The sequence below is a fragment of the Acomys russatus genome, chromosome 14 (genome assembly GCF_903995435.1).
Source record: "Acomys russatus chromosome 14, mAcoRus1.1, whole genome shotgun sequence".
Taxonomy (NCBI): Eukaryota; Metazoa; Chordata; class Mammalia; order Rodentia; family Muridae; genus Acomys; species Acomys russatus.
Genome location: NC_067150.1, coordinates 53,588,645 through 53,616,586, shown reverse-complemented (window position 1 = coordinate 53,616,586; position 27,942 = coordinate 53,588,645). Strand labels below are relative to the sequence as shown.

General features: G+C 50.6%; 1 protein-coding gene across 1 annotated transcript in view; it reads right to left on the bottom strand.

The window, feature by feature from the left end:
• Positions 1-324: 324 nt before the first annotated feature.
• Anp32a (acidic nuclear phosphoprotein 32 family member A) overlaps positions 325-27,942 on the bottom strand; it is a 39,154-nt gene continuing 11,536 nt past the window's right edge. The window contains exons 2-7 of the mRNA XM_051156622.1: positions 8,045-8,194; positions 7,713-7,835; positions 4,474-4,666; positions 3,532-3,629; positions 800-863; positions 325-546 (exon numbers count right to left, since the gene is read on the bottom strand). Of these exons, the coding sequence (XP_051012579.1) occupies positions 485-546; positions 800-863; positions 3,532-3,629; positions 4,474-4,666; positions 7,713-7,835; positions 8,045-8,194 (690 nt within the window). The 3' untranslated portion in view covers positions 325-484. The remainder of the gene's footprint in view (positions 547-799; positions 864-3,531; positions 3,630-4,473; positions 4,667-7,712; positions 7,836-8,044; positions 8,195-27,942) is intronic.

Below are 27,942 nucleotides of genomic sequence, written 5' to 3'. Positions count from 1 at the left end.
GGGTGCTGAGTGCCCGTGGCAGAGACCACTGGAACCAGAACAAGATCACTGAAGACAGGGGCTGGGATCCAGTGCGCCGCTTGAGTTGTGAGTCACCCGGCGGAGGCCAGCCAAGGCCTCCTCTGGGGATGTGGGACATACCAGAAAATGTAAGAGACCTCCAAGCCATCCTTTCCGAGAGTAAAAACACTTGCTTGGTGTGTACTAAGCTACTGCATTTACAGGGACAAAACCAGACACAAGGAAAAAGGAGGGGGAAAAAAATAAAGAGTGGCAGTAAAAATAGTATTTTATTCCTCCCCCTCCCTCCCACCCCCCCACCCCCGGCAACCCCCAGTACACTTTTCCCCTCTCATTCCCACAGCAACGCTACAATCAGAAAAAAATAAGTTTCGGGGGGGAGGGCAGAAATAGGAGGGGGGAGGGGATAGGGGTAAAAACAGTCAGATCACAATAGGAATTTCCCCAAACAGGTTAATTCCCCTTAGTCATCCTCTTCGCCCTCATCTTCGGGTTCTCGTTTTCGCTTCTGACTCCTTTCTTCTTCTGGAAAAAAGCGAGGAAAAGGGACAGTTATCAGGCAGGCCATCTTTCCACCAGCCCTGCCCCCACTGAGAACCCAGAGCCACGCATCTCAGAAGCCTGGCCATCTAATGAAGCAGGCATCAAAGAAGTGCCTGGACCCGTGTGGAAGGGGGTACCCCCTTCCACTGTCTGGTCCTCAAAGCCCAAGCAAGGCAATGCTAGAGTCAAACAGGCCAGGCTGCCACGCCGAGAAGTAGCAAGAAGGCTGACATACCACCAGCATCTTCTTCATCTTCCTCATCATCCACCTCCCCATCGTTGTAACCTTCTTCGTCCTCCTAGAGGCAAAGACAGATAGAGGCAGGGTATTAGAAGTGGCCCTGCTGGGTCTGAGGGTGGGGTCGGGGGGGTGGGGAGGGAAGGGGGGGCAGGTGCACAGCGGCTCAGTGGAAGAGAGCCCAATGAGCCAGGCTCCACCTCAGCACCTCTGTAAAAGCTGGGCCCAGCAGCATGCTTGGGTACCTCCAGCGGGTTGGAGACACAGACAGGTGGATGCCTGTGCTCACTGGCAGACGGTTTAGCCAATTCAATGGGCTCTGGGTTGAGAGAGAGAGAGAGAGAGAGACAGAGAGACAGACAGACAGACAGACAGACAGACAGACAGACAGACCAGACCGACTGACCGACCCTGGCTCAAAATATAAGGTAGACAGTAATTGAGAAAGACACCTGACATTGACTTCTGGCCTCCACACATGGAGTGCACACACACAAATGTGTACACACACACAGGTACATACACTACACCCGCATACAAAAATGTTGAAAAGGAGAGACAGATAAATACCCCTGCCTGGGAAGGCCTTCCATTCCATCTCAGAGCTCACAATAAAGCCTGCAGCTCAGGGCGGACACACAGTAGGGTCTCTTACTGTTTTGAATCAAGGAACCATTGAGTCAGAAGGCTTCCAACATGTACCCTAAAGGCATTTCCTACATTAAGTAAGATACTGGCAAACCACCTTGAGGGTGAGGTAGTTGTGGACTGCCCCATGTTAGAAAGTCCGGATATGGAGTCCCTAGAAGACAGGCAGCTCTCCAGTGTGTGGCACTCAGGAGAACAGACTCCCCAGGCAGAGGCCCTGTCACTGAAAGTAGGCCATCCTTTCCTGCATCTGTCCTCAATATGGTTTTAGCTTCAAGGGAAGACCCCAGTTTCCACAAATACAGAACCAACTGGGTAAGCCTGGCTCTTCTTGCTCTGCCCCTCCCCTCAGCCAAGCCTAGCCAAGCCTAGGGGAAAATCAGGGGCCTTTGATGACCTCACTTTCAACTTGCTTAGGATTCAGCCAGGCCTGTGACTTCATTCTCTGGTCCCAGGGCTCTTGCTCTGGGTATTTCCCAGAGTTCCATGCTGGTAGCATCTCTGTACCTGAAGCCCTGTTCTTTAAGGCACACAGCAGCCCACTGCTTCTAAGAACTATTGAAGTAAATTTGCTTTTATATCAATGAGTAGCTCTCCCCATCTTGCTAAGACTCTCTCTCTCTCTTTCTCTCTCTCTCTGTGTGTGTGTGTGTGTGTGTGTGTGTGTGTGTGTGTGTGTGTGTGTGCGTGCTCCTTCACTAGTAACTGGAAATGGGCAGATGGTCAAAAATATTACAGAAAAAAAATCTACATATATAACAGACAGTCCACCAGTTAGTATATCCCATTACTGTCCTCAGGGAGAGACGCTCTCTCCCCCAAACATCCCTTAAAGGTGGGTCTGTCAGCCTGCAAAGAGAACCTCAGTAACAAATCAGAGCCTGGCTTTTCAGCTGGCATCTACCCTCCCTGGCCCTGGGGTAGGCAGGCTGGCAAACCTGCTCATGTGGTATGTGAGGTAGGTGGACTTGTGCAGAAAACTAGGAGAGAAAAGGAGTCTATGTGTGTTCTGTGTGTGTGTGCCTGAAAGCACCTGTCCACGTGCTGTCACTGCAAACCTTTCCTGGTACACCAGTCATTAGTGGCAAAAAGAGATTTAACATTCTAAACAACTCATGAAAAATCACTTTGCTATTGAGACCCTAAGCATCTAAACTCAAAATCCAGCACATGTGGAACAAGGAGGAAGGTGTGGACACTTGCGACTCGTGGCTGCCATACAGTCCTCCCCAGACACCTTCTGTCAGTATATTACTTTACTCTTGCGACTCGTGGCTGCCATACAGTCCTCCCCAGACACCTTCTGTCAGTATATTACTTTACTCTCTCTCTCGAATTTACAGAGATCCACCAGCCTCTGCCTCCCGAGTGCTGAGATTAAAGGCGTGCACCACCATACCCAGCTACTTTACACTCAATAACCCAGTGAGAAAGGTGACATGACCCCTTCCCCACAGATGCCAAGAAACCCAGAAAAGCCAAGAAATGTGTTCAAAAATATACAGGTAGCTCAGGGCAGGGCTGGAACTGGTTACTAAAAAAAAATAAGTAGGGAAGCCAGGATTGGTGGTGCACGCCTTTGATCCCAGCACCTTGGAGCAGAGAGGCTGGAGGATCTCTGTGACTCTGAGACCAGCCTTGCTACAGAGTGAGCTCCAAGACAGCCAAGGCTACAGACAGACCCTGTCTTGAAAAAGCAAAAACAAAAACAAAAGTAGGGACTGGCAAGATAGTTGCTGCCAAGCCTGTCAACCTGAGTCTAGTTCCCGAAAGTCACATGGTGAGAGAGATAGAGAGAACAGAACTGATGCCCAAAAGTTGTCCCCTGACCTCCACATAGACAGGCCCTTCTCCCCAACCCCCAGCATGTTGAGTCCCTGCTTCCAGCATTCCCTTCCCTACTCCGAAAGGACTTCCCCCAGAACGTCAGTCTTTGCAGCCAAAATTTGTACCTCAGATTCTTGGAAAGGGACCCCTGCGGGTGGGCAGGTGATAAACACCCCAGGCTCCTGGGTTGTTGTGATTGGGGTGCCTGGCAGGACTCAGGTGAGACTGCACAGGTACCTGGCCTGTCTCCTCACCTCCTCTTCTCCACTCACGTCCTCTTCCTCCCCTTCTTCCTCCTCATCCTCTTCCTCCTCGTCTTCCACAAGCTGGGCATATTCATCGTATTCGTCTTCTGTGAGGGGGGATGAGAAGCAAGTCATTAGGGACTGGAATGCCTGATGGCCCGCCTCTCCCCGACCCCAAAGCCCAGAGTCTGCACGGAGGTGGTGCTCACACAGCTAAACACACCCAAAATGACTCATGTTATATCAGCCCTCCTCCAGGCCACACGTGTGGACGATCCTATGTGCAGATAAGGCCACGGAGACCCTGAGGCCTGAGCAAGCAGGATCCCGGTGGGCCCAGGGAAGTGGAAAGGCAACTCCTCCCTCCTCAGAGAAATGACTTGTTCAAGGCCACATGTGGCCTGTGTAGTGGGGCAACTGGGCAGGGGCCTGAAGGGCTAACCTGGGGCTGTACCACAGACCCCTGCCACATACCACAACACCACACTGTGTCCCCAACAGGGCAGCATTTATAATCTCTTGGAAAGAAGACCTCCACCAAGGCCAACATAATATATGAACATCTCGCAGAAGACCCCAGACCAACAAAGACAACAGAATTGTAAGCTTCATTGACTGGGTACTATCTGGGCTCTTAGCTTTGTTTGGGCTGTAAAGACATGCAGGAAAGCTGCAGGGTACCAACTGCAGGAACCTGCAGAGGACTACGGGAAGGGGTTGTGGGGAGGGGCCCTGCATGCTGCAACCACCAGGGGGCACCACAATCTCTCCAGCAGAAGACCTGGTCTTCCAGATTTGGGGGGGGGGGGGGGGGGGAGGGGGCGGGGAGAAGAGGTCCTCAGGCCCTGTCCCCTTTATTGGCTTCTCCTCCCAAGTCTGGGGTCTCACTAGAGCGATATATACATATGGCCGGCCAGCTTGTCCCGGATGGGGTTCCTCACTGCCACTCACCATCCTCATCTTCTTCTTCGTCATCCTCCACGTAGCCCTCGACATCGGAGTCAGAGGCCTCCTTGTTGTCCCTGTCGTAGCCATCGAGGTACATGACCTGGGGCAGGAGCTTGAAGACGTTTTCTCTGTAGTCATTCAGGTTGGTCACCTCACAGTTAAACAGGTCTAGGCTTTTGAGGTTCTCTAACTTCTTCTGCAAGTGGAGAAAGGTAGTCAGTGGCAAAGGGAGCTGTGCGAAGTGGGTGGGAAGTGGGACGCCCTAGGGAAAGGCAGCATGGACAGCCCAAGAATTACAGTGAGAAGGAAGCCGGGCAGTTCCTGCGCATAGGGGACGTGCTTATGCACATGCGCAGAAGCGCACGCATGCACTCACTTGTAGAAGTTATTGGGTTTTTGGTTTCTGTTTTTTAAAAACAGGATCTCTCACTAAACCTGGAACTCATCATTTTGTTAGATTGCTGGTCCAGCAGCCCCTGGGATCCACATGAGGACAACACCCTAGCACTGGGGTGTGTTGTCACTCCTAGCTTTTACTTGGGCCCTGATGGTTTGAACTCATGCCTTCATGTTTGCACAGCAAGTTCTTTGCCCACTGAGCCATCTCCCCACCCCGAGACCTAGACCTGCTCACTTTAGGTTTGCACTTGCCCAGACCTCGGTGTACAAAAATGGGTTTGACTTGAAGATTTAAAGTTAATACTTTATTTAGCTTTTAGCCTAACTGTGACTGCCTGGAAACCAACCTTAGGCCCTTTGGGTACATGAGTTGAGGGCTTTGATGCAGCCCTGTGACAAGAAATCCAAAAGAAATGAAAATGACAACATGAACTACCCGACTCTCCCATCTACTTACTGATCCATCACCAGGCAGGGGCACAGCCCTCCCAGGGATTAAGCCAATTTACCCACCACCAGGGTACTGGGCATCTGAGAAAGGAAAGCAGAGGCCTGTACTCTTTTTTTTGGGGGGTTGTTTTTTTTTTTTTTTCCGAGACAGTGTTTCTCTGTGTAGCCTTGGCCATCCTGGACTCACTTTGTAGACCAGGCTGGCCTCGAACTCACAGCGATCCTCCTGCCTCTGCCTCCCGAGTGCTGGGATTAAAGGCGTGCGCCACCACGCCTGGCTCAGAGGCCTGTATTCTTAAGTCTGTTAAATATACTGTCAAAGAGGACAGGAGACGGGGCTGGAGAGATGGCTCAGAGGTTAAGAGCACTGACTGCTCCTCCAGAGGTCCTGAGTTCAATTCCCAGCAACCACATGGTGGCTCACAACCATCTATAATGAGGTCTGGTGCCCTCTTCTGGTTTGGAGCTATACTGGCAGGCAGAGCACTATATACATAATAAATTAAATAAAGAAAAAGAAAAAAGAGGACAGGAGACAAGCCATGGAGGACCCAGTTCCGTCTGTAGTGCTGAATATGATATGTGGCTTGTCAGGTCAGATGGTTCGTGGTCCACATTATCACATTGGATAGTTGGGAAAACAGGAGAGCCCTCTGGGTCGGTGTTGATTCTCTTCCACTTTTGTAAGTAGACCCAGGTGATACTTAGGAGGGGCCAAAGGCAGGGAGGACATCTAAGCTCTAGTTAGTATGAGGGGGCCCAGCATGCCCCAACTCAAAACAGGTTCCAACCCTGGGAGGGTACAGGACATCATATCAAAAACCAGGGTGGAAAGCTGTATGAACACACGTGCTCTGCGTGCAGGGAGTTGGGAACACGTGTGCCTGTCTAGTCTCCAGGGTGATCCTGCCACAATGCTGCCTCACGAAGATTTTATAGACTCAGCCCTACACACACTCCCAACACAAGGGATTCAGAAGATGGTTCTCTTGGTAACAAAATGATGACAGCAGGATTTCCAGGCAGATGAAAACAGTTCTGCCTTCTCCTGAGCCTAGGGAGACCTGGAAAGAGCTTTCTGTGGTCTGTGTTTTATTAGCTGACAGACAGACAGAGAGGCAAAGTCTGAGCTTGAAAAATCAATGCCATGGCGCATGCCTGTAATCCCAGCACTCGGGAGGCAGAGACAGGTGGATCTCTGTGAGTTCGAGGCCAGCCTGGTCTACACAGTGAGTCCAGGACAGCCAAGGAAACACAAAGAAACCCTGTCTAGGGGGAAGAAAAAAAGGAAGAAAGAAAGAAAGAAAGAAAGAAAGTAAGAAAGTAAGAAAGAAAGAAAGAAAGAAAGAAAAAGCAATGCCAGTGTGCTGCCATTGTCTCCTGACAATGTCCAGAGATTGAGGGGTGCTTTGTGGATAAGAACCCTACAAACCCAAACATGAAACTACTTGGACCAGCCACTTGGCAGTGTCCCAGGGCCTTCCTTGAGCCAACCTTTGTGAATGGGCTACTTTTTTTCTATTTCCAAAGGATTCTTCTTCTTCTTCTTCTTCTTCTTCTTCTTCTTCTTCTTCTTCTTCTTCTTCTTCTTCAAGATTTATTTATTATGTATACAACATTCTGCCTGCGTGTGTGTGCTTGCCCGCCAGAAGAAGACATCAGACTCCAGTATAGATGGTTGTGAGGCACCATGTGGTTGCTGTGGGAATTGAACTCAGGACCTCTGGAAGAGCAGACAGTGCTCTTAACCTCTGAGCCATTTCTCCAGCCCAGGATTCTTTTTTTTAAAAAAATCACACCTTCAGGTGGTCTCCTTAAAAATCAAAAGGGTGCCGTGCTGCACTTGGTCACAGACACAGCCATTCTGACCAAAATTACCCTTTCTAAAATGCCATCTATGTGTATGTCTGAGGCCCTGGTCACCAACAGAGACCTCCTCCATGTGCACTTGAAGGCCTGCACCCTCGTGCTCCCAGAATCCTGTGTCAGCACAAACCCCTAACCCACTAGCAAAACCCTTAGAAGAAGAAACACAGGCCAGTCTACCTCACACCAGCTTCGGTCTGGAAGTGCTCCTCTCTCCTCAAAGCGTGGCAAGGCAGCCAGGCTGTGAGGCCAGACAAACTACAACTCAGGCGGAAGGGCACCAGACGAGGGTCCATTCCCTGCCCCACACTCAGTGCCCATTCTGGCCAGGTGACCTTGGTCAAAAGGAACACTCCATGGACTGGGCAGAAATAGTTCCTGCTTTAGCTTATAGCACAGAATGAGGGTACAAAACAGTGATAACAGGGGAAACACGTTCAACATACAGCCGCAGAAAGTTGGGCTCCCCACACCAATCCCCACTGCCCCCAAGGAAAAGAAGGGAGGAGGACCCCCAAGGGACTCACCAGTGGCTCTATTGTGCTGAGGTCTTTTATTTTGTTGCCACTTAAATTTAGATGCTTAAGGTTCGGACATTTTTCTGCCAATACTTCCAGGTCCCCTGAGATTCTGTTATCGCTTAATTCAAGCTGTATGAGGCAGGGAGGGAAAAGAGCTTTTACCGGGAAAGCTGAGGGCTAGGAGCCTCCTGACTCTCCCCAGACAGTAGGAAGGGAACATCCCCAGGGACCTGCCAGCAGGTTGGAGAGCATGCACCTGGCCTTGCCCTTAATTATGCTCCCTGGGCACAAATCACCCCCCACCCCCACCCCCAGCCTCCCGGGCCCCAGCTGTTTACCTTCTTAAGTTTGTTTAACTTTGGTAAGTTCGAAATGGAGGTGAGGCCGACGTTGATTGTACTTAAGAATTCCAGTTCTTCAAATTCATCTGTGAGGCCTTTGATTTTGCCTTCAATTGACCGACAGTTGTCCAGGACCAGTTCTTTCACCTGGAGAAGAAAGGATGGCATTGAGTGGAGGGGGTGGGGTGGGGGTGGGGGCGGGGAAGGGTCAGAAAAGCACTCACCCCCTACGTCGCACCTTCTGGCTTGTCCAGATCAGAGCTGCCAGAGCAAAGGATGACCAGCCTGCCCTGACTTTCCACCATTAGCAAGACCAGGCCAGAAGAATATTAGGTAAACATGCCCTAGAACCAGGGAGTTATTTCAGAAAGGGACAACCAGTAGGCTTTACTGTCACTGAGGCTGGTGTGTGTGTGTGTGTGTGTGTGTGTGTGTGTGTGTGTGTGTGTGTGTAACACCAACCTCCTGCTGTGTGCTCTTCAACCTCAGTATACAATCAAAATCACAGTCCCCACTACCCACAGGCACCAGGTATTGCTGCCTACAAATGCCCAGGCTAGACCACCCACTGGAAGCAGGCTACTCACTTCCCGTGCTTGGCCCCGCCCTTCCTCTCCCTGCATATGCTCATGGCACATTCATGCTTGCTCTCACTCCTTCCTTCAGCCTCGGCCTGCTCACTGCAGCTTGGCACATAGCATTGTGATCAGGTATCCAGCCTGCTCCACCACACAGAGGCAGCATAACAGAGAACCCCTCCCCAAGTCCTCATGCCTAGACAGTACTGCTGTCCAGAAGTTCCCACCAGAAAGAAAATGTTTGGTGCTGTCCAAGAACAGAGCCTCCTGTAGCCCTGAACACTTTAAATCTTAAGTATACAAAGGATGCAAGGCATAGTTACTGGACCACGTGGCTCCTAAGTGTTTCTCAGTCCCTGCCTCGTAGAGGAAGATGAGGAAACCTTACTCCTAAAACAGCCCACATTGCAATAAATGAGGGCCAGCAAGGGTCCTACCCAATCCCTCTCCAAAGACTTGGGCCGGGCAGTGTTGGAAGTTCCTTGGTTTCTGACCAAGGGGAAAGAGACAGTGAAAAACAAAAGCAACAACTACAACAAAAACCACTCTGGTAAGGAAGTTCTAAGCCGAATACATCACAGGGACAGTTTCTGGTTCCAGTGGACACAGCAAATGGATGACAGGCCAAGGGGAAGCCAGTGGGTCTCAGGCACAGTCACAGACAGCCCAAGGAGTTAGCAGGCGGACTAAGGTACCCCCCGCCCCCGGCAAGCCAGGTGCTTCGGGAACCCAGTCTCTCTCTCGGCGACAGAAGGAACTCTTCTGTGGTGTGGAACTGAGGGTTGAGCCTAGACCCTCACATATACCAGGCAAGCACTCTCCCCCCCCCTTTTTTTATTACTATCCTCTTTTTATTTTGACACAAGTTTTCTCTAAGTTGCCTGAGTGGGACTTGAACTCCCCTTACATACCACTTTAAAGTAATTGTGATTAGGGAGCTGTGGCACTAGGACTGGCTGAAAGGAATCTAAAAAAGAGAAGACTGTCCCATCCCGATGGCATTTGTCCCACCCAGTGCGTCCCTGCACCCCAGGACTCTACCTCAGAACCAGATTCCACCTTACGGCTCTGGGAAGAAGCATCAAGAACACTGACTGGATACGCTGCACCCTCCCTTCCATCCACGGGACTTCAGAGGCTCACACAGCTCACAGGGTCACCACTCTCCCCTCACCCCCATGAAAAGCCCAGCAGCCAGTCCCTGCCCATGGCTGCACCTCTCTCCTTTAAGACGACCTTCCCTAGAGCATCCTCTGGTCTCCCAGACACCGCCCCCGCCCCATTGAGTCTGCATGGAAAGGGTAGAACATAGTCCACTCCAGGCAAATGGACAGGGCAGGGACTACCAGGCACCTGGGTCCTGCCTTCCTTTTTCCCTGTGGATGACGGCACAGTGAGCGCTCCATGTAAGGACGGCATAGCAGGGACTCAGAGCTCTACCTGAAGGAAAGCGAGCCAGGGCCACCACCTTCTTCCCAGAATCACAAGCTCTAAGCCTCTGCCCTGGCCTTGCTCCACCTTCTCGATGGCTCTAAGAGCTGAGGACAACCACAGATCCAGGTCAAGCACCTGGCCGGATAGAGTCCCTAAGAATAAAGGCCTTGCAGCCCTCCACTCTAGGGTAAGAAAACTATAGGGAGGAGGCCAGGCTGCTGGCAGCAAGCAGATGGAGGGATGGTGGCTGTGGGGCAGACAGACATGAGTATTATGTGTTGGACTCCTGTGGCCCAGTCTTCCTCCTTAACTGGTTTTCCTGGGAATCCCTGCTTCCAAAGGCAGGTCCCATTGTATCCTCAAGAGACTGCAGACATAATGTGGTTTTCCAAGGGTGGTCAAAGCCTCTCCTCTTAATGCCGTTAGCCAAGCAGCATAAGAGGACCTGGGAGGGGGTGGCAATGTGCTTCCCCAACTCCTGCTGCCAGGAGAGACTGCCTAGCATTCCTATAAACAGATGACCAGGCCAGTCCCAGTCTCCCAGCACTACATTCCAACTGGGGGCCCTTCTCTCAGGGACAACATACAAGTCATCACAGCTACTGTTCACACACACACACACACACACACACACACACACACACACACACACACACATCACAGCCCTCCCTCATAACAGACATGTTTAAGTAGTTTCATTTACACAACCCAGCTACACCCGGATGAAGGGGGATTCTTTCTATTTACAGGCACCCATATGAAAAACACCTGTCTTGGGTTGGAGCATGGTTGGTAATGTGCTTACCTAGCATGCATGAAAGCCTGGATTTGATCATCAGCACTGCAAACTGGTGTGCTCAAGGTCAGCACGGGCTACGGATGTAGCCAAGTTTGAAGCCAGCCTGGACTATATGAGAACTCATCTCAAAAAAAAAAAAAAAAAAAAAAAGGATGCAGCTGCCTAACCAAAGTGGTCAGTGTTGGCCACTCAATGTAGAGGTCCCCTAAAGCATCTCTGGTATCCCAAGGTTTAGGGCACATGCCTAGCCGGAGGTCACTCAGCTCCACAGGCTCCCATGCCTGCAATGGCTTCCTTTCAGCCATTTTCTGTTTCACCAGCTGGGTGGGCGTCACTTCCAGCTCCAAGACACCAAGGTGCAAAGCTCAATTTGCCAGGTTCTGATGCCTGTACACCCCCTCCCACCCCTGCTCCGCTGGGTGTGGGTCCCCGAAGAGTAGAGGTTGTTTCAGCTCCCTCTGGGAAACTCTCAGGTAGCCTTTTCCAGTCTCCTTTGCTTCTGCACCTCTTGACAGGCAGAAGAGTGTCTTGCACTGCTTAGGAGGGACGAGAGAGGAGCCAGGGCGCAGACTCCAAGGTTCAGTAAGCTGCAGACAGCCCAAGCCGCACATGCTCACAAGGAGATAGGGCGGTAGGCGCCTTGCCTGAGAAGTAGCTCAAATGGAACAAAGCAAAAACTCTAGCCATAGTCCCCTGTGTGAGTCAGCTATCTGCCTGTCCCTCTGGCCTGCGAAAGAGGGGACCCACCCTGCAACTACTATCATTTCCAACCCACTTCCTGCATACTTGGCGGCCTTTTCTCTAGCCCTTCCTTCCTTGTGAGGAGAACATCCCTTTTGTATCCAGGGTGTGCTGTGCTTGAAAATAAATAAATAAATAAAGTCCCACTTCCCTTGCCAAGTCCCGAGTGTGAGCGAGCTACATGTTAAAATTAAACTGAAAATTTGTACTTTGGGTTTAGATGCCCTCCCCCGCTTGTTTGTTTGTTTGTTTGAGACAGGGTTTCACTGTGTAGCCCGGGTCTCTCCGGGAACTCAATCTGTAAACCAGGCTGGTCTTGATCTCAGAGATCCACCTGCCTCTGCCTCCTGAGTGCTGGGCTTAAAGGCGTGTGCCACTATGCCTGGCTTTCCACCAGCCTTAAAAAAAACAAAAAACAAAAAACAGTGCAGTTGGTTACTCTCTGTAGCCCCAGAGACCAGGCTTACTCTGCTTACAGGAACTTCCAGCCCCAGGCAGGAGGCCTTCATTGCTTCAGAGGCCACACCCAAGAGAAGGCTGGCACTCACACCCTGCTGGCTGCAAGGAGGCACACTCACAGTCACAAGAAGTCAAAACTGGCCAGGTTCCCTGTTCTTTCAAAAACAAACAAACAAACAAACAAACAAACAAAACAAAAACAAAAAAACCCATCCCACTCCTACCCCAAATTTGAGTTCGTCAGCATTTCTCACCGGTGAGAGCCAAGTTTCAGGATAAACATTAACACACTCACTCGACCCAAGGACTTGTTTCAAAACCACCAAGTCTGGTCTTCACAAACTTCTCAGGTGTGACCTTTCTTCTACATCTCCAGCACTGAGCCCTGGTCACTGCCACCAAGCTACTTCAGACTTGTTTGTCCTGAGAAAAAGGCTGTAACCTCAGGCAAGGATGTGGTTACGCGATAGCCTGGGCTTCTGGTAGCAGACCTCTCCCTGGATGTGAGACCCCCCTCATCTGGGCTGTTCTCTGGGGTCCAAGCATCTACCTCCTTAGGAAAAGGGTGGTGACATCTGATTGACCTATAAAGTGCAAACTCTAGCCTCTAAAACACTGGAGGCTCATTAATGCCTGGGGGGGAAAAAAATCAAGTTTCTAAATGTGACCTAGCAGCCTCCCCCATCACCTACCCTTGCGCCGCCCAAATTTAGTTCAAGCCCCCCTCCCAGGAAACCATCCTTGTAGCTGGCTTCTGAAGCACCCAGGCTGGGCTCGGGGCGAGGAGGAGGAGGAGGCGGCCGCATGAATCATTTAATCGTGTATTAAGCATCTGATCCTCCTAGAGGTCAGAGACTGTCCTTCCCCATAATCAGCCTAGCGGGAATGCACAGCACAGCACTGCTTAGCAAATGTCCCCCTCATTGGGTCTGGTACAGTAAAAGTACTGTGAATGCCAAGAGAAGCAAAGCAGCCCCCCCCACCCCCGACACGCAGAGGGTAAAGAGCTCACTGGAGCGGGTGGAATCAATGCTGCACAACCTCTACCTTTCCTGCAATAGCTTTGCCCTGACAGCAAGTCACCTGCTATCCTACCAAACTGACACTCAGGCCACATTGTTGGCTCAGGGACATAGAAGCCATGGTGATCCAAGATGGGGGGTAGGGTAGGGTAGGAGTCTGCCAGAAAGAGGCCTGGTGGCATGCTGGGAGATTACAGCTGGCTGGTAAATGGCCTCATCCCCCAGTACTAAGAAGCAGAATAAGTTAGGGACACAGTATTCTTCAGATGTCCCTAGTAGGTAAGTCATGCCACTGAGGGCAGCTACAAGGTACCCAGAAAGACCAAGGGGAGCCAGGAATGGCTATGTAACTACAGCCTGGTACAAAATGAAAATTTTACTTGCTCAAAATTCCCTTAGAGGGCTGAACTGATGGATATCACCCTCAACTACATGGAGTTTGGGGCCAGCCTGGACTATGTGAAGCAACACCTAACATAGAATTCTATGACAGTGACAGGCAAATTATGTGTGCAGGTTACAAGGTCGTGAAGCTGGCTCTGAGGTTAAGAGCATTCCTTACTCTTCCAAAGGTTCTGAGTTCAATTCCCAGCAACCACAGGTGGCTCACAACCATCTATAATAAGATATGGTGCCCTCTTCTGGTCTACATGCAGGCAAAGTTCTGTGTACATAATAAATAAATAAATCTTTAAAAAACTAAAAAGAAATAAAATGGACAGCTTGGGTCTACAACAGCCCTCTAAAAATTAATAAGTAAATAAAGACCTAAGAGGAAGGACACTTTGAAAAATTGCTCCTTACTTTCTCAGAACTTCTATGTCAACTCAGAGAGGGTGGGCAGAAGGCAGACTCTGTAGTCAGACAGACCTGGCTGTAGTCCAAGTTCCTCTAGACCACCCTGTAGGTCGTGAATCCTTTGGGACTGAACGACCCTTTCATAGGGAGGTCTACCCAAGACCATAGGAAAACACAGATATTTACATTACAATTTATAACAGTAGTAAAATTAAACCACTGGTCTAGCCTGCCTCACCCACCTAGGGCCAGATTAAACAGTAAGATGGTTTGGCCCAGAACTTCACCAGCTTGAAAAAGGCTACCTACCCGCTCATTCCCTTTATCCACAGCTGGTTCTACTATTGTATCCACACCGAAGATGCCAGCACAGGAACAAAGGCTCCTTCCTACCCCCGGTCCTCTAAGATGACTCCCATGGGCTCTGAGTCCAACACTCAGAGCTCCAACCTGCTCCAGAGACATGCAGTGTGCTCAACCAAACCCCGCAGGTTCAGTCTCTACATCTTATCTTGCCTGGTTTGTTTGGTTGGTTGGGTTTGTTTTTGTTTTTGTTTTGTTTTGTTTTTGAGACAGGGTCTCTCTGTGTTAGCCTTGGCTGTGCTGGACACTTTGTAGACGAGGCTGGCCTCAAACTCACAGCAATCTGCCTGCCTCTGCCTCCAGAGTGCTGAAATTAAAGGCGTGAGCCACCATGCCTGGCCCTCTTGCTCGGTTTTCTACACCAACCTCCAGCCACGATGTTTCGGTTCCGTTACTGAAACAAGAATTGCATAAATATACGTAGCTTTGGCTTCAACCTTGTCAGTCCCTGACCAACTTAGGTTGCAGGCTTTGAACAGAAGAGAAGACAGATCAAATTGACCCTGCGATTTTGGCGCTCCTGGGTTTTAACTAGGTCAGCTTTTAAATGGGCCATCCCCTGTTGCAGATCCCATTTCTAGCTAGAAGGCCAAATTGTGTGAGTCATCGAGGTTTGAGACAGTGATAATAGATGTGTGCTTGGGTTTGTTTTAATGGTAAAAAAAAAAAAAAAAAAAAAAAAAAATCTTCTTACCAACTGGTGTGGTGAAACCTACAAAACTCAATCAGATTCCACGAAGGAAGGGACACAGCTCTGGGGGGAAAAGTTGGATATTTTGAAGGCTACAGGGATCTTAGGGGTTTCTGATCATAATCTACAGCGAGGAATACATTTTGGGAGCTGGAGAGATGGCGCAGCAGTTAAGGATACTTGCTGCTCTTGTAGAGGGCCAGAGTTCGGTACCTAGCACCCAGGGTCAGAGGCTCACAACAGCCTTTACCTCCAGCTGCCCTGCTCCCTCTAGTCTCCCCAGGCACCTGCATACATTTTAATTACACATACACATTAATACAAGTTTTTTTTAAAGACCCAAGTTACTCAGAGCATGCATACTTTTTGTGTATATAAGCACACACTCAGGATTCCATCTACCTATTAAATTTTGTATTTATGTGCCTCTTGTGAGTGAAGGCCACTGTGGGTAGGGAGTTTGCAGAGGACAATCTCTTGGAGGAGTTATACAGGGCTGTAAAGGGATGGCTATGAGTCCTGAGAACAGAGCCCAGGTCCTCTGCAAGACCAGCAAGTGCTCTTAACTGCTGAGGCAGCTCCCCAGCCTTTTTATTACTTAAATTTTAAAAGTGTGCCTAGCCGGTCGGTTGTGGCGCACGCCTTTAATCCCAGCACTAGGGAGGCAGGCGGACCTCTATGAGTTCGAGGCCAGCCTGGTCTACAAAGCAAGTCCAGCTGAGAGATTAATTGTTCAGCAGAGGACCCAGTTGTGGGGGAGTGCGGTGTGTGTGTGTGTGGCAGAGTGTGTGGCTGGGTGTGTGGGTTTGTGGCTGGGCAGAGAGAGCAAGAAATTCTGAGCTGGGTGATTTTTTTTTCCCCCCTCTTCTGCCACACCACACCTCCTATCCCAGGTCAAAATCAGTTCCCCACCCCCAAAGTAAGGGAATACACAACTGGTCCACCAAGTTCCTGGCGACCAGGGCTTGGGCTCTCCACGCCTCTTAGGGTCTTCTATAGTCTTAGTTCAGAGCAAGGTCCTTCCTCGCTTTAAAAACAACCACCCCCCACCCCCACGCCCAAGAACTGAAAACATCTGAGCCCTCGTTTTTTTTGCTGCTGCGTATAAAGCAGATCGGCTGGCAGGCAGGCGGCGGGGGAGCACGCGGTGCGGGCAGCAGTGACGCCATCAGGAGGGCGGGCGGAGGGAAATAAGGCCGACTCATAGGTCCAGGCGGCAGGGCGGGCCGCGACAGCTCCAGCCCACCAGCCCCATGACTTGCTTCGGTCGCCCGCTCCTCGCTCCTCCCTCCTCCTCCCCTGGCAGTCGGGTGACTTGGCACATCTTCACCTTCCCCGCAGCTAAGAGACGCTATCCTCACTTGGTGAAACCTGGAGACCCTCGATGCAGGCTGGACTTGCTCAAAAGGATGTCTGCTCCAGCCCATTGCTGCGCCTTTGCGGTCCCCTTTATCTTTGGGTTTTTAATTTGTTTTTTTAAAGATTAAAAAATGTGCGTGTGTGTGCCGCGTGCCTGCAGGGGCCAGAAGAGATCATTGGATATTCTAAAACTCGTCTTACAAACGCCCATGACCCACATGTGGATTCTGGGAATCGAACCCAGGTCTTCTACAAGAGCGGAAAGCACTCTGAACAGCTGAGCCAATTCTCCAGCCCCATCTGTTCCTGTCCTACCTCTCCATCTCAACCTTCCTCCTGCACCAAGCCTTCCTTCCCTGGTTGCCCGGCTCTACCCTAGGCCTGCCCGACTTTCAGGTAACAGAAAGTTACCAGAGAGGCGGGAAACAGCCTAGAGAGCCGCTGTGGGGTCTAACTGGCTGTGGCTGAGGGTACAGTGATGAAAGAGAGATGGGGTGAGGAGGTGCACAGGAGGCCGGAGGTGATGCTCCGCTCTCTTTTAACAGTTGTTACCTTCCTGTCTGGAATCCAGGAAGAGACAGAACACTACTCCAGGCATCCAGAAATAGGCGAGTCAAGAAGCACTCTCAGAATATGCAACAGGCGCTACCAGGCAGTCTCGGGACTTGGCTACTGTCCTGTTGTCTCTGAATTTGCTGTGTGCCCTGGTAGAAGTTGCTGCCCCACTCGGGGCTTCTGACTACACACTGGGCAGTGGGGCTGCAATAAAAAGATGAGGTCTCTCGGGAGGCAGAGGCAGGTGGATCGCTGTGAGTTCGAGGCCAGCCTGGTCTACAAAGCGAGTCCAGGACAGCCAAGGCTACACAGAGAAACCCTGTCTTGAAAAAACAAAAAACAAACAAAAAAGATGAGGTCCTTCTGGTCCCAATACTATGTCCAAGAACCTCAAACGCCTTATAGCCCCTCTGCGTCCCCTCAGGCAGGCCTCCCTAAAGGAGATACAGGGGGACCTCAGAGGTGTGGAGCTCAGACTTCAGCATACAAAGGTACAAGGCTGTTCATTACTCAAGGCAGTGACTAAAACGGAGAAACTGGTCTCCCATCCCTCTCTACGCACCCAGGGGCCCAGGGTGTTGGCTTTCCAAATGTGGCGAGCTGGTCAGTCATCTCAGAGAGCCCCCAGTGGCACCCAAGGCCCTTGTGGTTAAGGGGGAGGAGCAGGAAGTGCCTCCACCCACAAGGTGGAACACTCCACTCGCCAACACCCTGATTCCTGAGGGAAACCTATGGAGGCTCTTATTAAAAGAGCCACAGCCCTGTCCCTGTGCAATGGAAAAGCCAGATTCAGAGAGGCTGGCTTGAGGCAAAGTGAGCCGACCCTACAATGTTGCACGTGTGGCTTATTATTCTTCGCCAAAGCCTTTGACTGACGGCCATGGAGCTCAAGTGCAAACCCAGAGCAGGGTTCCCAGGCCCCCAACCCCACACCTCTTTCTGAGGCAGCTGTCTATGCCTCATCTCACTGCCAGCCCCACTCCTCTACGGCCAAAAATGGTGACACCATATGACATTGGGTGTCACAGGAATTCTACCTCCTCTCTTAACCTTTCCCTGTCCCCCAAGAGCCCCTGAGAGCTGCTCCACAGGTCTAAAGACTCAGCATCCGCCTCTCCATGTGCCCTGCACAGAGGGGTTGAGTGAAGCAATCGTTTTAGATGCTTCTAGATGCTAACTCCCTTCCCTGACTTCTGAGGCAACACATCCCACTAGAACCACTGTTGGGCAGATCCAACTACACCAGCTGAGGGAGACGCGCGACTAGTTTCTGTCATCAAATGGGAGGTTTAAACCCAGTGATGCTGTGACCTCTAGTGGACTCAGGGCTGGCTGCTAAGGAAAGCACACTCCATGGGAGATCACTCCCCCAGTTTCTTTACTCAAAGGCCCATGCACTGGCCATTCAAGGATTCCGCCCACCCCAGCCCCTGCCACGACCCATCTCAAAAGGCACAAAGCCATTCAGACTCACAGGCCAGGACATTGGAGCCTTGGTGTGAAGATCTACCCCATTTCCAGTTGGCTTTGTAAAACCAAACCAAACAAACACATGCTTCAGGGATGGAGATACAGCTCAGCTGGTAGAGCGCTTGGTTAGCGTGCATAAAAGCCCTGGGTTGGCTTCCCAGCACCGAGTAAACCATGCTAGATGAAATGCCTGTAGTCCCAGCTCCCAGAGGGCAGATGCAGGAGAATTGAGAGGCCAAGTCTATCCTCAGCTGCCTAATGAATTGGAAACCAACGTGTGGCTGCAAAGACAGTCCGGTCCAGGGAGACCCAGACCCAAGCTGGGCCTCCTCTCTACCGAGCCTTACCCAGAAGGCACAGAAATGCACAAGACAAGAAGCCTCAGAGAAAGAAACCAGACCCGACAGCAACCTCCTCAGTCCCAGGAGCTGAGCAGGCCCTGGTGCTAAAGCCGGGGCTCCCAGGCTCTAATAGTAAACGGATGATTTGGGCAGAGATTGAAAACAACCATGTGGAAGAACCCCACCACTTTAGCCACGGGTTACCCATAAGAACTGAGTTAATCAGCTCTTTCTCCCTTAACCTAACAAGATGCACTCAATTTACCCAAGTGACAAATCAAATACTTAGGGTAAAACACTGCTGGAGAAAGAGGAAGGGGAAAGCAAAAAATAGGGGAGGGGGAAGAAGGGGGAGAGGGAAAAGGAGGAGGAGGTGGGGGCGGGGAGGAAGGGGAAACTAAGCCAAACCTGCATTGCCTGATTGGGCTTAGCTTCCGGAGTTCCATTCTCTTGCCCTGGTCTTGCTAGTGGAATCTGAGCTATACTTAATTATTTTAAAAATAGGATACAGATTGAGTTAACTGCTGTTCACAGGGCCACAGCTGCTTTAGTTTTGTTATGTCTTATTTTGTTTCTTCACAAGGGGAGATTTCTTGGTGTAGTTCCCGCTGTCCGGGAACTTGCTCTATAGCCCAGGCTGACTCTGTCTCCCGAGTGCTGGGATTAAAGGTAATCGTAAACAAAATAAAGAACCCAAAATGTTCTTTAAGACTCTGAGAGTCAGGGAGGGGCTAGTCGGCTGGAAATAGGAGGTAAGGTGAGGGAGACTGGTTCCTGAAGGATGTCCCAGTCACAGCAGCACTTACACATAAGCTACTCAAGCTGTGCTGAGAGAAATAAGCAGGAATTGGCATGGGTGGGAGTGTGGCTCACTGGTAGAGTGCTTGCCTAGCATGTACTAACAGGCCTTATGTTCAAGTACCAAGGATTGGGGAATGCGGATGGGGGGGGGGGCGCTCAATGGCTGAAATGCTTGTCACCAAGCCTTGATGACCTGAGTCTGATTTTTGAAACATATGTGTGGAGAGAACCAAGTCCTGCAAATTGTCGTCTGACCTCCTACCTACATTCTATGACACACGTTTGAGTACACAACTGTCCATAAAATTAAAACAAAAACAAAAAAACAAGGCTTCTTGGTGGCAGTGTCCCAAACCCCAGGTGCACCTACAAGACCAAATCTTACATTCCAGAACCTCAAGGGCAGACTGGGTGGAAGGAAGGCAACCAGATCTGAGAACTGGGGTGATGGACAATCTAGGCAAGAATGTGGGAGGCCCATGATAACCAAAGGATGCTAAGCAACCATCTGCAAAGAGCTTTGTGCACAGACTGTGCTAAACACCCATTAAATGGATGAGTAATGTCTAATGAAGCCCTGCTAAGCATATGTCTTGGACCTTTCCACTTCTAAAAATGCTGCTTTGCCCCCCCCCCCCCCTCCACACACACACACTCTGGAGGAAAGTTACCAAGCTAGGCAGTAAGGCATAAAAACATTGTGATGCCTGCCCTCCTGCCTGCTTGACTTCTAGTGGGAGAGCCAGATACTAAGCCAGTGGTTGTATACAACTGATGCTCAAAGGAAAAAAAAAAAAGGAAAAGCAATAGTGACAAGGGACAGTATTGAAAGTGTGGCCAAAGAAGGTTATCCAAGGCTGCCTGGAGCCCCACAGAGTTTCTGATCAGGCAGGGCTTACAACGAACGGAATAGCCATGGCCAGGACTCTAAGTGGAAGCATGCTTGGCCACACTCTGCAGCTGAGAGGCTGTAGGAATTTGTAGAGGGAGGGTTGGACAGCTGGCTAGCTCAGTGGGTAAAAGGAGCTTCTGTGGACCTGATGAACTGAGTTCAATCCCTGGTCCCGACATGGTCAAGGAAGGAACGGGCTCAGACAAGTTGTCCTCTGACCTTCACAGCTGCTCCATGGTACATGAGCAAAGGACTTTACGGAGGCTGCAAATAGCCGTGTTTTCTGGTAGAAGTTGGCCTGCGCTACACAACGAGAGACAAGCTATAGGATGATGCTTTAATTATCAGCATAGGGACACATGAGATGTGTGACCAGTCTGGTTTGGCTCTAGGCTTTTCCACTTAAGAACTGAGACATGGGCTGGAGAGACAGCTCGGAGGTTAAGAGCACTGGCTGCTCTTCCTAAAGGTCCTGAGTTCAATTCCCAGCGACCACATTTGGCTCACAGCCACCCGTAATGAGATCTGGTACCCTCTTCTGGAGTGCAGGCATAAATAAATGAATAAATCTAAAAACAAACAAACAAAAAACCAAGACACATTTTGTTTGTTGTTTTTGAGATAAGGTCCCATGTAGCCCAGGTGGTCATAACCCCTCTATTGCAATTGAAGACTTTCAACTTCTGATCCTCTTGCCTCCAGCATCCAAGGACCAGGAACTCAGCTGGAGGTGAACCCGAGGCAAACTCTACAAACTGAGCTACAATCCAAGCCCAGAATGGTAGCTTTGATCAAGACTTCACCAATTCAGTGCGTTTACTACTAGAATGGGAAGGAGAGCTGTCCCCACAGAGGAACCCATGGTTCCAGGCAGGCCAGATGCTGGGTAGGAAGGCGAAGGGAGGCTGTGCTGTGCTTGGCATTGCCACAGTATATGCCACAAGCACGTTCCTTACCAAGCACGATGCTGCATCCAGAGAACAGAAACGAGGTGCTGTATGCCCAAGTCCCCTACTCTGCCTTGCGACTGACTAGCCCTCAGTAAATCTTTGCTGATCAGAAAGGCATTAAAAATAGAACCTAGGACAACATCCTGGGATTTGACTCTCCAACTATACGGCATCTAGGATGCTCTAGAAAAGTGTACTGAATCCTTCACTTCTCAGCTGGGAAAAGAACCAACTGAGTTACACCATGGCAGTGCAGTGGGGGATAAACTCCAGGGATGGAGACCAAGGCTGACCCACTGGAGGAGGCTCCTTGCTGTGGGGCCACCTTAGCCCTACCCAACCTTCCAGAGAAGTCAGACTGCTTGCGTTCAGATTAAGCAGCTGTGATCTACACTAGAGTGAATGCTCCCCAAATCAGCCTTTTGCTGTTGCTTGTTTTCCAAGTGTTATGACGATGACGCTTAACTAGTACCAGAGTCAGCCTCCTGCTTTCAGAATCAGACCATAAGAGAATCCAGCAAACCCTCCCATTACCATCCTCTTGGCTGGTCCCCATAACTACACCACCTACCTATCTCCATCCACGGTGTGTTTAGAATTTTGGAATCTGATTTTTCTTGCCTTTACACCGAAACTAACCTATGCTATTGTGGGATTTGTTGTTGTTGTTGTTGTTGTTGCTTTGTCTTTTTGTCTTTACCTTGCCTTTTCCCATACAGTTCGTAATCTGCCTTGCCCAGGCATGATGGTGCATTCCTGTCACCTGAGCATTTGGGAGCCCAAAGCAGGGAATCATGAGACCAGCCTGAGCTACACAGTATGCCCCTATCTCAGTAACAAAAAAAAAAAAAAAAAAAAAAAAAAACTACAGCCTCCCTGGCAGCCCTGGGGATTGAACCTGGGGCCTCATGCATGCCAGGCAACAGCTCTACTGCTGAGCTAATGCCCTAGACCACCACACCAAGGCTTCTTTGTAGCCAAATGGGGTCCCGTCATGTGGAGGGCCACTGTTCTTCCATAGGCCCTTCCTTCGTTGATATTTTAGGTGGCTTCCAGCCTCTCGCTGTAGCAAATAACCATGGAACATAAATAAGCCAGCACATGTCACTTTGTGTCCACCTGGCTCAGTGACAAGTGCTTACGTCAGATCCTATCCTGATTATAGGGTCACAGTCCAGAGAGTCCTACAAATCTAAGGTCCTCATCACCTTTCTGGATAGGTTATGTAACCTCAATCCACCCCACAAATGTCTAGAACTCACTCAACAGGAGATGGGGCTACAGTGGAATGGTGTCCTTGCTTCCTGACCCAAGACTGTCTAGTCTGGGAGGGGCACGCAAAAAGAGGCCATTACAACTCAAAAAGGAAGGCGCAGTCTGCCAATCTGACCTTTTTGAGCCAGCCTTCCTATCTCAAAAACAAGTGGGCCAACCTTAGGATGTGCTCATAGATCCAAAAGGTAGTGCTTACCAAGTACCTAGCAACAAGCACTACCCAAAACTTACACTAGGCACTCCAGGAAGGGTCAAGTAAGCCTCCTCTTATCCCAGGAGAGGAAAGGGCTTAGCGCAACAGGGTAGGGACACGCTTACACTGTTGCCACACCCGTTCACAGGGGTGCTACTCCACTCTTGCTGAAGGGGCAGCCAAGCCCTGCTCCTGTCTGCAGAGGCTCTGTTTTCATTAGCCTACTTTCATTGGAAAACAATGCATCTTCCCCTACTTCCCAGACCTAGGTCAAAATCTGAGTACGTTTCTCTCATCTGCGGCCATAAACCTTGCAGTATAAAGTATGTCAGAACCTCCAAGGGAAAGGACCTTCCCCAAAGGCCCTGGCACAGCCTGAGGCATGCCTGCAATCTCAGCACTCGGGAGCCTGGGAGGGGGATTGAGAGAGAGCTCTAGGAGAACCCAGGCTCACAGTAAGGCAAAGGTGGGGCGGTGGGGGGGGGGGGGGAGGGGCACACAGACAGGCAGAGAGACTAGAGGTTATCGTCTGGGTGGTTGGAAGGTGCAGGTCGAAGCTAAGGTTCTAAGGTTGTGAGCACAGCTCTGAAGTTGACCTGGCTGTGTACCCAGGACAGTTTAGTTGCTCAGTAGCCAGGACCCAGGATGGTGCTCAACCCTTATAGCCTTCCTCCCTGCCCCCTCACCCCCCCACCCCTACCCACTGGGAATAATCTTAACTACTTTGTAACACTTCTATAGTTTAAGAAGGTATCCCGCACAGGGCACACAGGCACAAGCAGTAACAAGCAAACAAAACACAGTTTTGAAAAAGACTTACTTTTCCTCACTCTATGGTACCAAGTCCCAAGCCTAGCGCTTTCTTTTAGAAGTTCAGAGGACAGCAGCATAGTATCATGAAACACCACTAACACCAGGGAGCCTTGTTGGAGCCACAGTGACGTTCAAACTCTCTTTCTGGGTAAAATCCAGTGGCCCAAGGTGGTTCACCCTGGGCCTTGGGAAAAACTGGTCAAGTTCTCTCCCCACAAATACCAGTACAAGAGGCATTAGGAACCCTGCAACAACACGACGCAGTTTAACAGCAGTGGAGAGTTCTGGCCAGCCCACTCCAAGGCACCTCCACCAATTGGTGCAAAGGCAGAAAAGGTCTAGGCAGGATGAGAGCATTCACGGGTGTCTTCCAGACCCACTGTCACCTCAGAAAGACCAGAGTACACACCTTTAATCCCAGCACTGGAGTTCTGGGAGTTCGAAGCTGACTGTGTACAGAGTGAGTTCCAGGACAACCAGGGCTATACAGAAAACAAACAAACAAACAAACAAAAAATGTCCCTGTCTCAAAAAAAAAAAAAAAAAAAGAAAGAGAGAGAGAGAGAGAGAGGCGGGGGTTGGGGGCTGGAGAGATGGCTCAGAGGTTAAGAGCGCCGACTGCTCTTGCTCTTCCAGAGGTTCTGAGTTCAATTCCCGGCAACCACATGGTGGCTCACAATCATCTATAATGTGATCTAATGCTCTCTCCTGGCATGCAGGTGTACATGCAGACAGAGCACTGTATACATAATAAATATATATATATATATATATATATATATATATATAGAGAGAGAGAGAGAGAGAGAGAGAGAGAGAGAGGTGTCATAGTGCTGACCTTCCAACACACCCAAATCCATTTCAAAGTTCAGCTCATTCAAGGCATGAGCCTTAAGAGAATAACAAGACATAACAAGACATTCTGAGATGGCAAGGCCCTGCCTACGGCTCGGGCCAGCAGAGTACTGGCTTAGCCATAAGGTAGTTTCCCACATTTGTATCGGTTCATTTAGATCACCCCATCCATGTTTGTCCGTCCCGCCCCTTGTCTCCTCCCCTGTCTCCTGCTTCAACCTCCCAAGGGGATGGAATGACACACCAAACCTGGTCCCCAGCAGTATGGTGACCTGAACCCAGGGCTCTGTGCATGCTAGGTAAGCACTCTCCCACTGAGCTACATCTCTCTCTCTTTTTTTTTTAACCTTTTAATTAACACAAAGAGTATTACTAAGTTGCCCAAGCTGGCCTGGAACTCTCAGTAGTCCATCCATGCCATAATTTTGCCATACCTGCTTGCCCCAGCTCTGGTGTTACAGGCCTGTCAATCTTATTCTCCTGGGACCCTCAGTAAGGACACTTGTGATCAACTAACTGGATTTTAAACTACAAATCCAGCAGAGTTTACTACGCTGTCCACTCCTCCTCCAAGAAGCCTTCCTGGACCACAGCTTTGTTTTCAAGGCACTTAGTGGTGGCTTTGCTGTGGTTTACTAACCAACTCTCCATCAATGGAGGCTGGCTGTGTGGGCAGGACAGAGGATGTGACTGCTTAACTATCATATCAAGAAAGCCTGAAACATAACCGTAGACAGCAGACATTCAATGTCTGTGTGAAGAAAAAGAAAAAAAAAAAAAAAAAAAAAAAAAATGGAAGCAGCCAAGGCTGAGGGTCAGTAGGGAGATGGGATTCCAGCCTCAGCTGCCTTTGCCAGCTGGGAAATGCCAGGTAAGCAGCATAAAACTGGTTAACATCAGATACCAGCTGGTCAGGGGCTGCTCAGCACTGGGACATCATGGCGTTAACACAGTCAGTAAATACAGGTCTGTGTTCCGGTGTAGTGGGCACTCCCTCCAGACCAAGACTGACCTGCCCAGGGTCTACAGCCACTGGGCAAGCTCAGGGGCACACATGAACTTCTCCTGTGCCATTCCTGACAATGACCACACAGGCCGCTGGAGTAGATTGTCCACTAATGCTCCCAGAGAACAAACGTGTGCCCTGAAAACAGAACCCTTGTGGCCTGCGTTCCAGTTGGGTCCCTGTCACCACACCCCAAACAGCAACCCAGGGTGTTGCTCCAGAAACTGCCCCAGACTCACTCCAAGCCCCCCGGAAGAACAGATATACCAGCCTTCACCCAAAACGTATGCGAGCATGTCTGCCACAGAGCCACAAGCTAGATGATGCTCAGAGAAGCGGAGCTGCTTGCGATGGCTCGAGGCCAGCCTCTGCAGAAGCTTCCGCAGCTTCTGACAGCCAGAGGGGGAGGCTAGCACACTCACTGACAGCCCCACTACCCCTGTCAATGTCCATCCTCAAGGCGTGGGGAGACACACAGTAGAGGAAAGCCAGCTCCCAATCCTGCATGTGGATGCGGCGCCTTCCCACAAGGCGAACCCACAAGGGTTCCCACCAGGGAACCTTCCTGTCCCAGCTGCTGCAGACCCTCGCTATGATCCTTGCTTGGCAAGTGTACAAAGAAACACTGACCAGACGAACTGGGAGAGCCACCAGTGCACACCCCCATGAGGTACTATGGAAATCCACTGGGGAGACAGATCATGGCCTCACATCCCGGATGCCACCTGGGCAGATGCGGAGGGTCCCCCACCACCCCCGCTGGGTCCAGGAGGACTTCCTGAGCAAGGGGCCTCTGGGGAGTTGTTTGGAAGATAAAGGAGAGAAAGGATGACCAGTCCAAAGCTCTTGTGGAGAAGCAGAAGGGCTGCCACCCCGCCGAAGGACAGCTGCTGTAGAAAAGGCCAGCCAGGCAGAGTCTTACCCAGGGAGTCCCAGGCAGAGCATCCCTGAAGCTGCCTGTGTCCCTACAGTCCCACTTCAACAGAAGCCAGTGCCTCTGTCCTGTTCTCAAATCTCCCATCCGCTTCTGAAGCTGAGGGTGGGTGGTCCTTGCTGAAGAGGAGAGCTCCCCCTGCCATTTAGCAGACAACCTGCACAGCCTCCCTTAGCTTTGGCCGGCTCCCCATTCAAACAGTCCCTTCACTTTTTGGGGGAGACTCTAGCTTTTCAGCTCGGTCTAACACACTTGGTGCAAACTATTCTCCCGCCATCCTGGAGATAGAGGCTAGAAAAAAACGAGGTTGTTAGCTGCCACTTTACAGAGATGGTGACTGAGGCCCAGAGGGGACCAGCTAATATCCTGAAGACACTGCTACCTATTTGATTGCCTGGCCCAGTGGCCCCGCTTTCCTACCAAAGGCTGCGCGCGTGCGTGTGTGCGTGCGCGCACACGCTGTGTGGTTCCACATCTGGTACCGTCCTCAATGGCCTCTCTACCTAGTTTTCTGAAGCAGGGTCTCTCAGGGAACATGGAGCTCACTGATTGGGCTAAGCTGACCAGCCAATCAGGAATCCTCTTGTTTCTGTCAAACCCCTAGTCCTGGTATTATAGACATGCCCTACCATGGCATTATACGGGAGACCTGGGGTCCTCGTGCTCACATGGCAGGCACTTCACCAATTAAGCCATCTCCCCCAGGCCCCAGGTCCACTCTTGGTCACACTCTAGTAGCAGCAGCCGCATGGGACACAGGTATTTAGACACAAATGTGATGGGCAGACCGACAGCATGTTTAAAGTTAGCATGAATGCGTGGAGGGGGAGAGGGAGAGACGTAGGCCAGGAAATGGGTCCTCGCGGCCCAGCACGTTAAAGCTGGACCACTCTTTAATTCTATTGCCCTCTTTTACTTCCATTTAGCATGTTTCTTTCTATCCACTGAGAAGATCTGCACCCTGCCTCAATGTGGCTACGCCCAACTGTGCCTTCAAGTCCCCCCCTAGAGCTTTAAAAATACACCCAAAGACAGATCCAGCAGTTGGGGGAAGGGCCTGGGAAGTCGCTCTCAGATGCTTCCCTGGTGGTTCTGATGCCCAGCCAGGGCTGCACTCTGAGGCACTAACCACATTCTTTCCTCCGTCTATCACACAAGCTCCACCGCAAGACCCAGGCATCACCCTAGTCCTCCCCACACCTCCAGACTCAAGCCACGCAGGACTCAAGAACAGAACGCAATTAACTAAGTTTGCTGTGCAAATGGCTTAGGAGAATAACCCAGCCTTATTCCAAGGCCAGCGGGGTCCTCTCTTATTTTCCTTCAGTCATGGTAATGTTGGTCTCCTGGGAGGTCAAGGGAAGGTGGTGACTGACTGAATCGCTTCCCCTCAAAATCTACTGTAATACATCCTTGCCCCCCACCTTTGCCAGCCTGCTTGCTCCCCCCACAGTTCTCAGGTCTTTTGCAGGAGGCAGCTGAAGAAATCCAGGCCTGGGCCCTGTGACTACTTGCAGTTGTTTCAGGACTCTGCTGAAGCCTTACACAGCAATACTGGCACGTGTA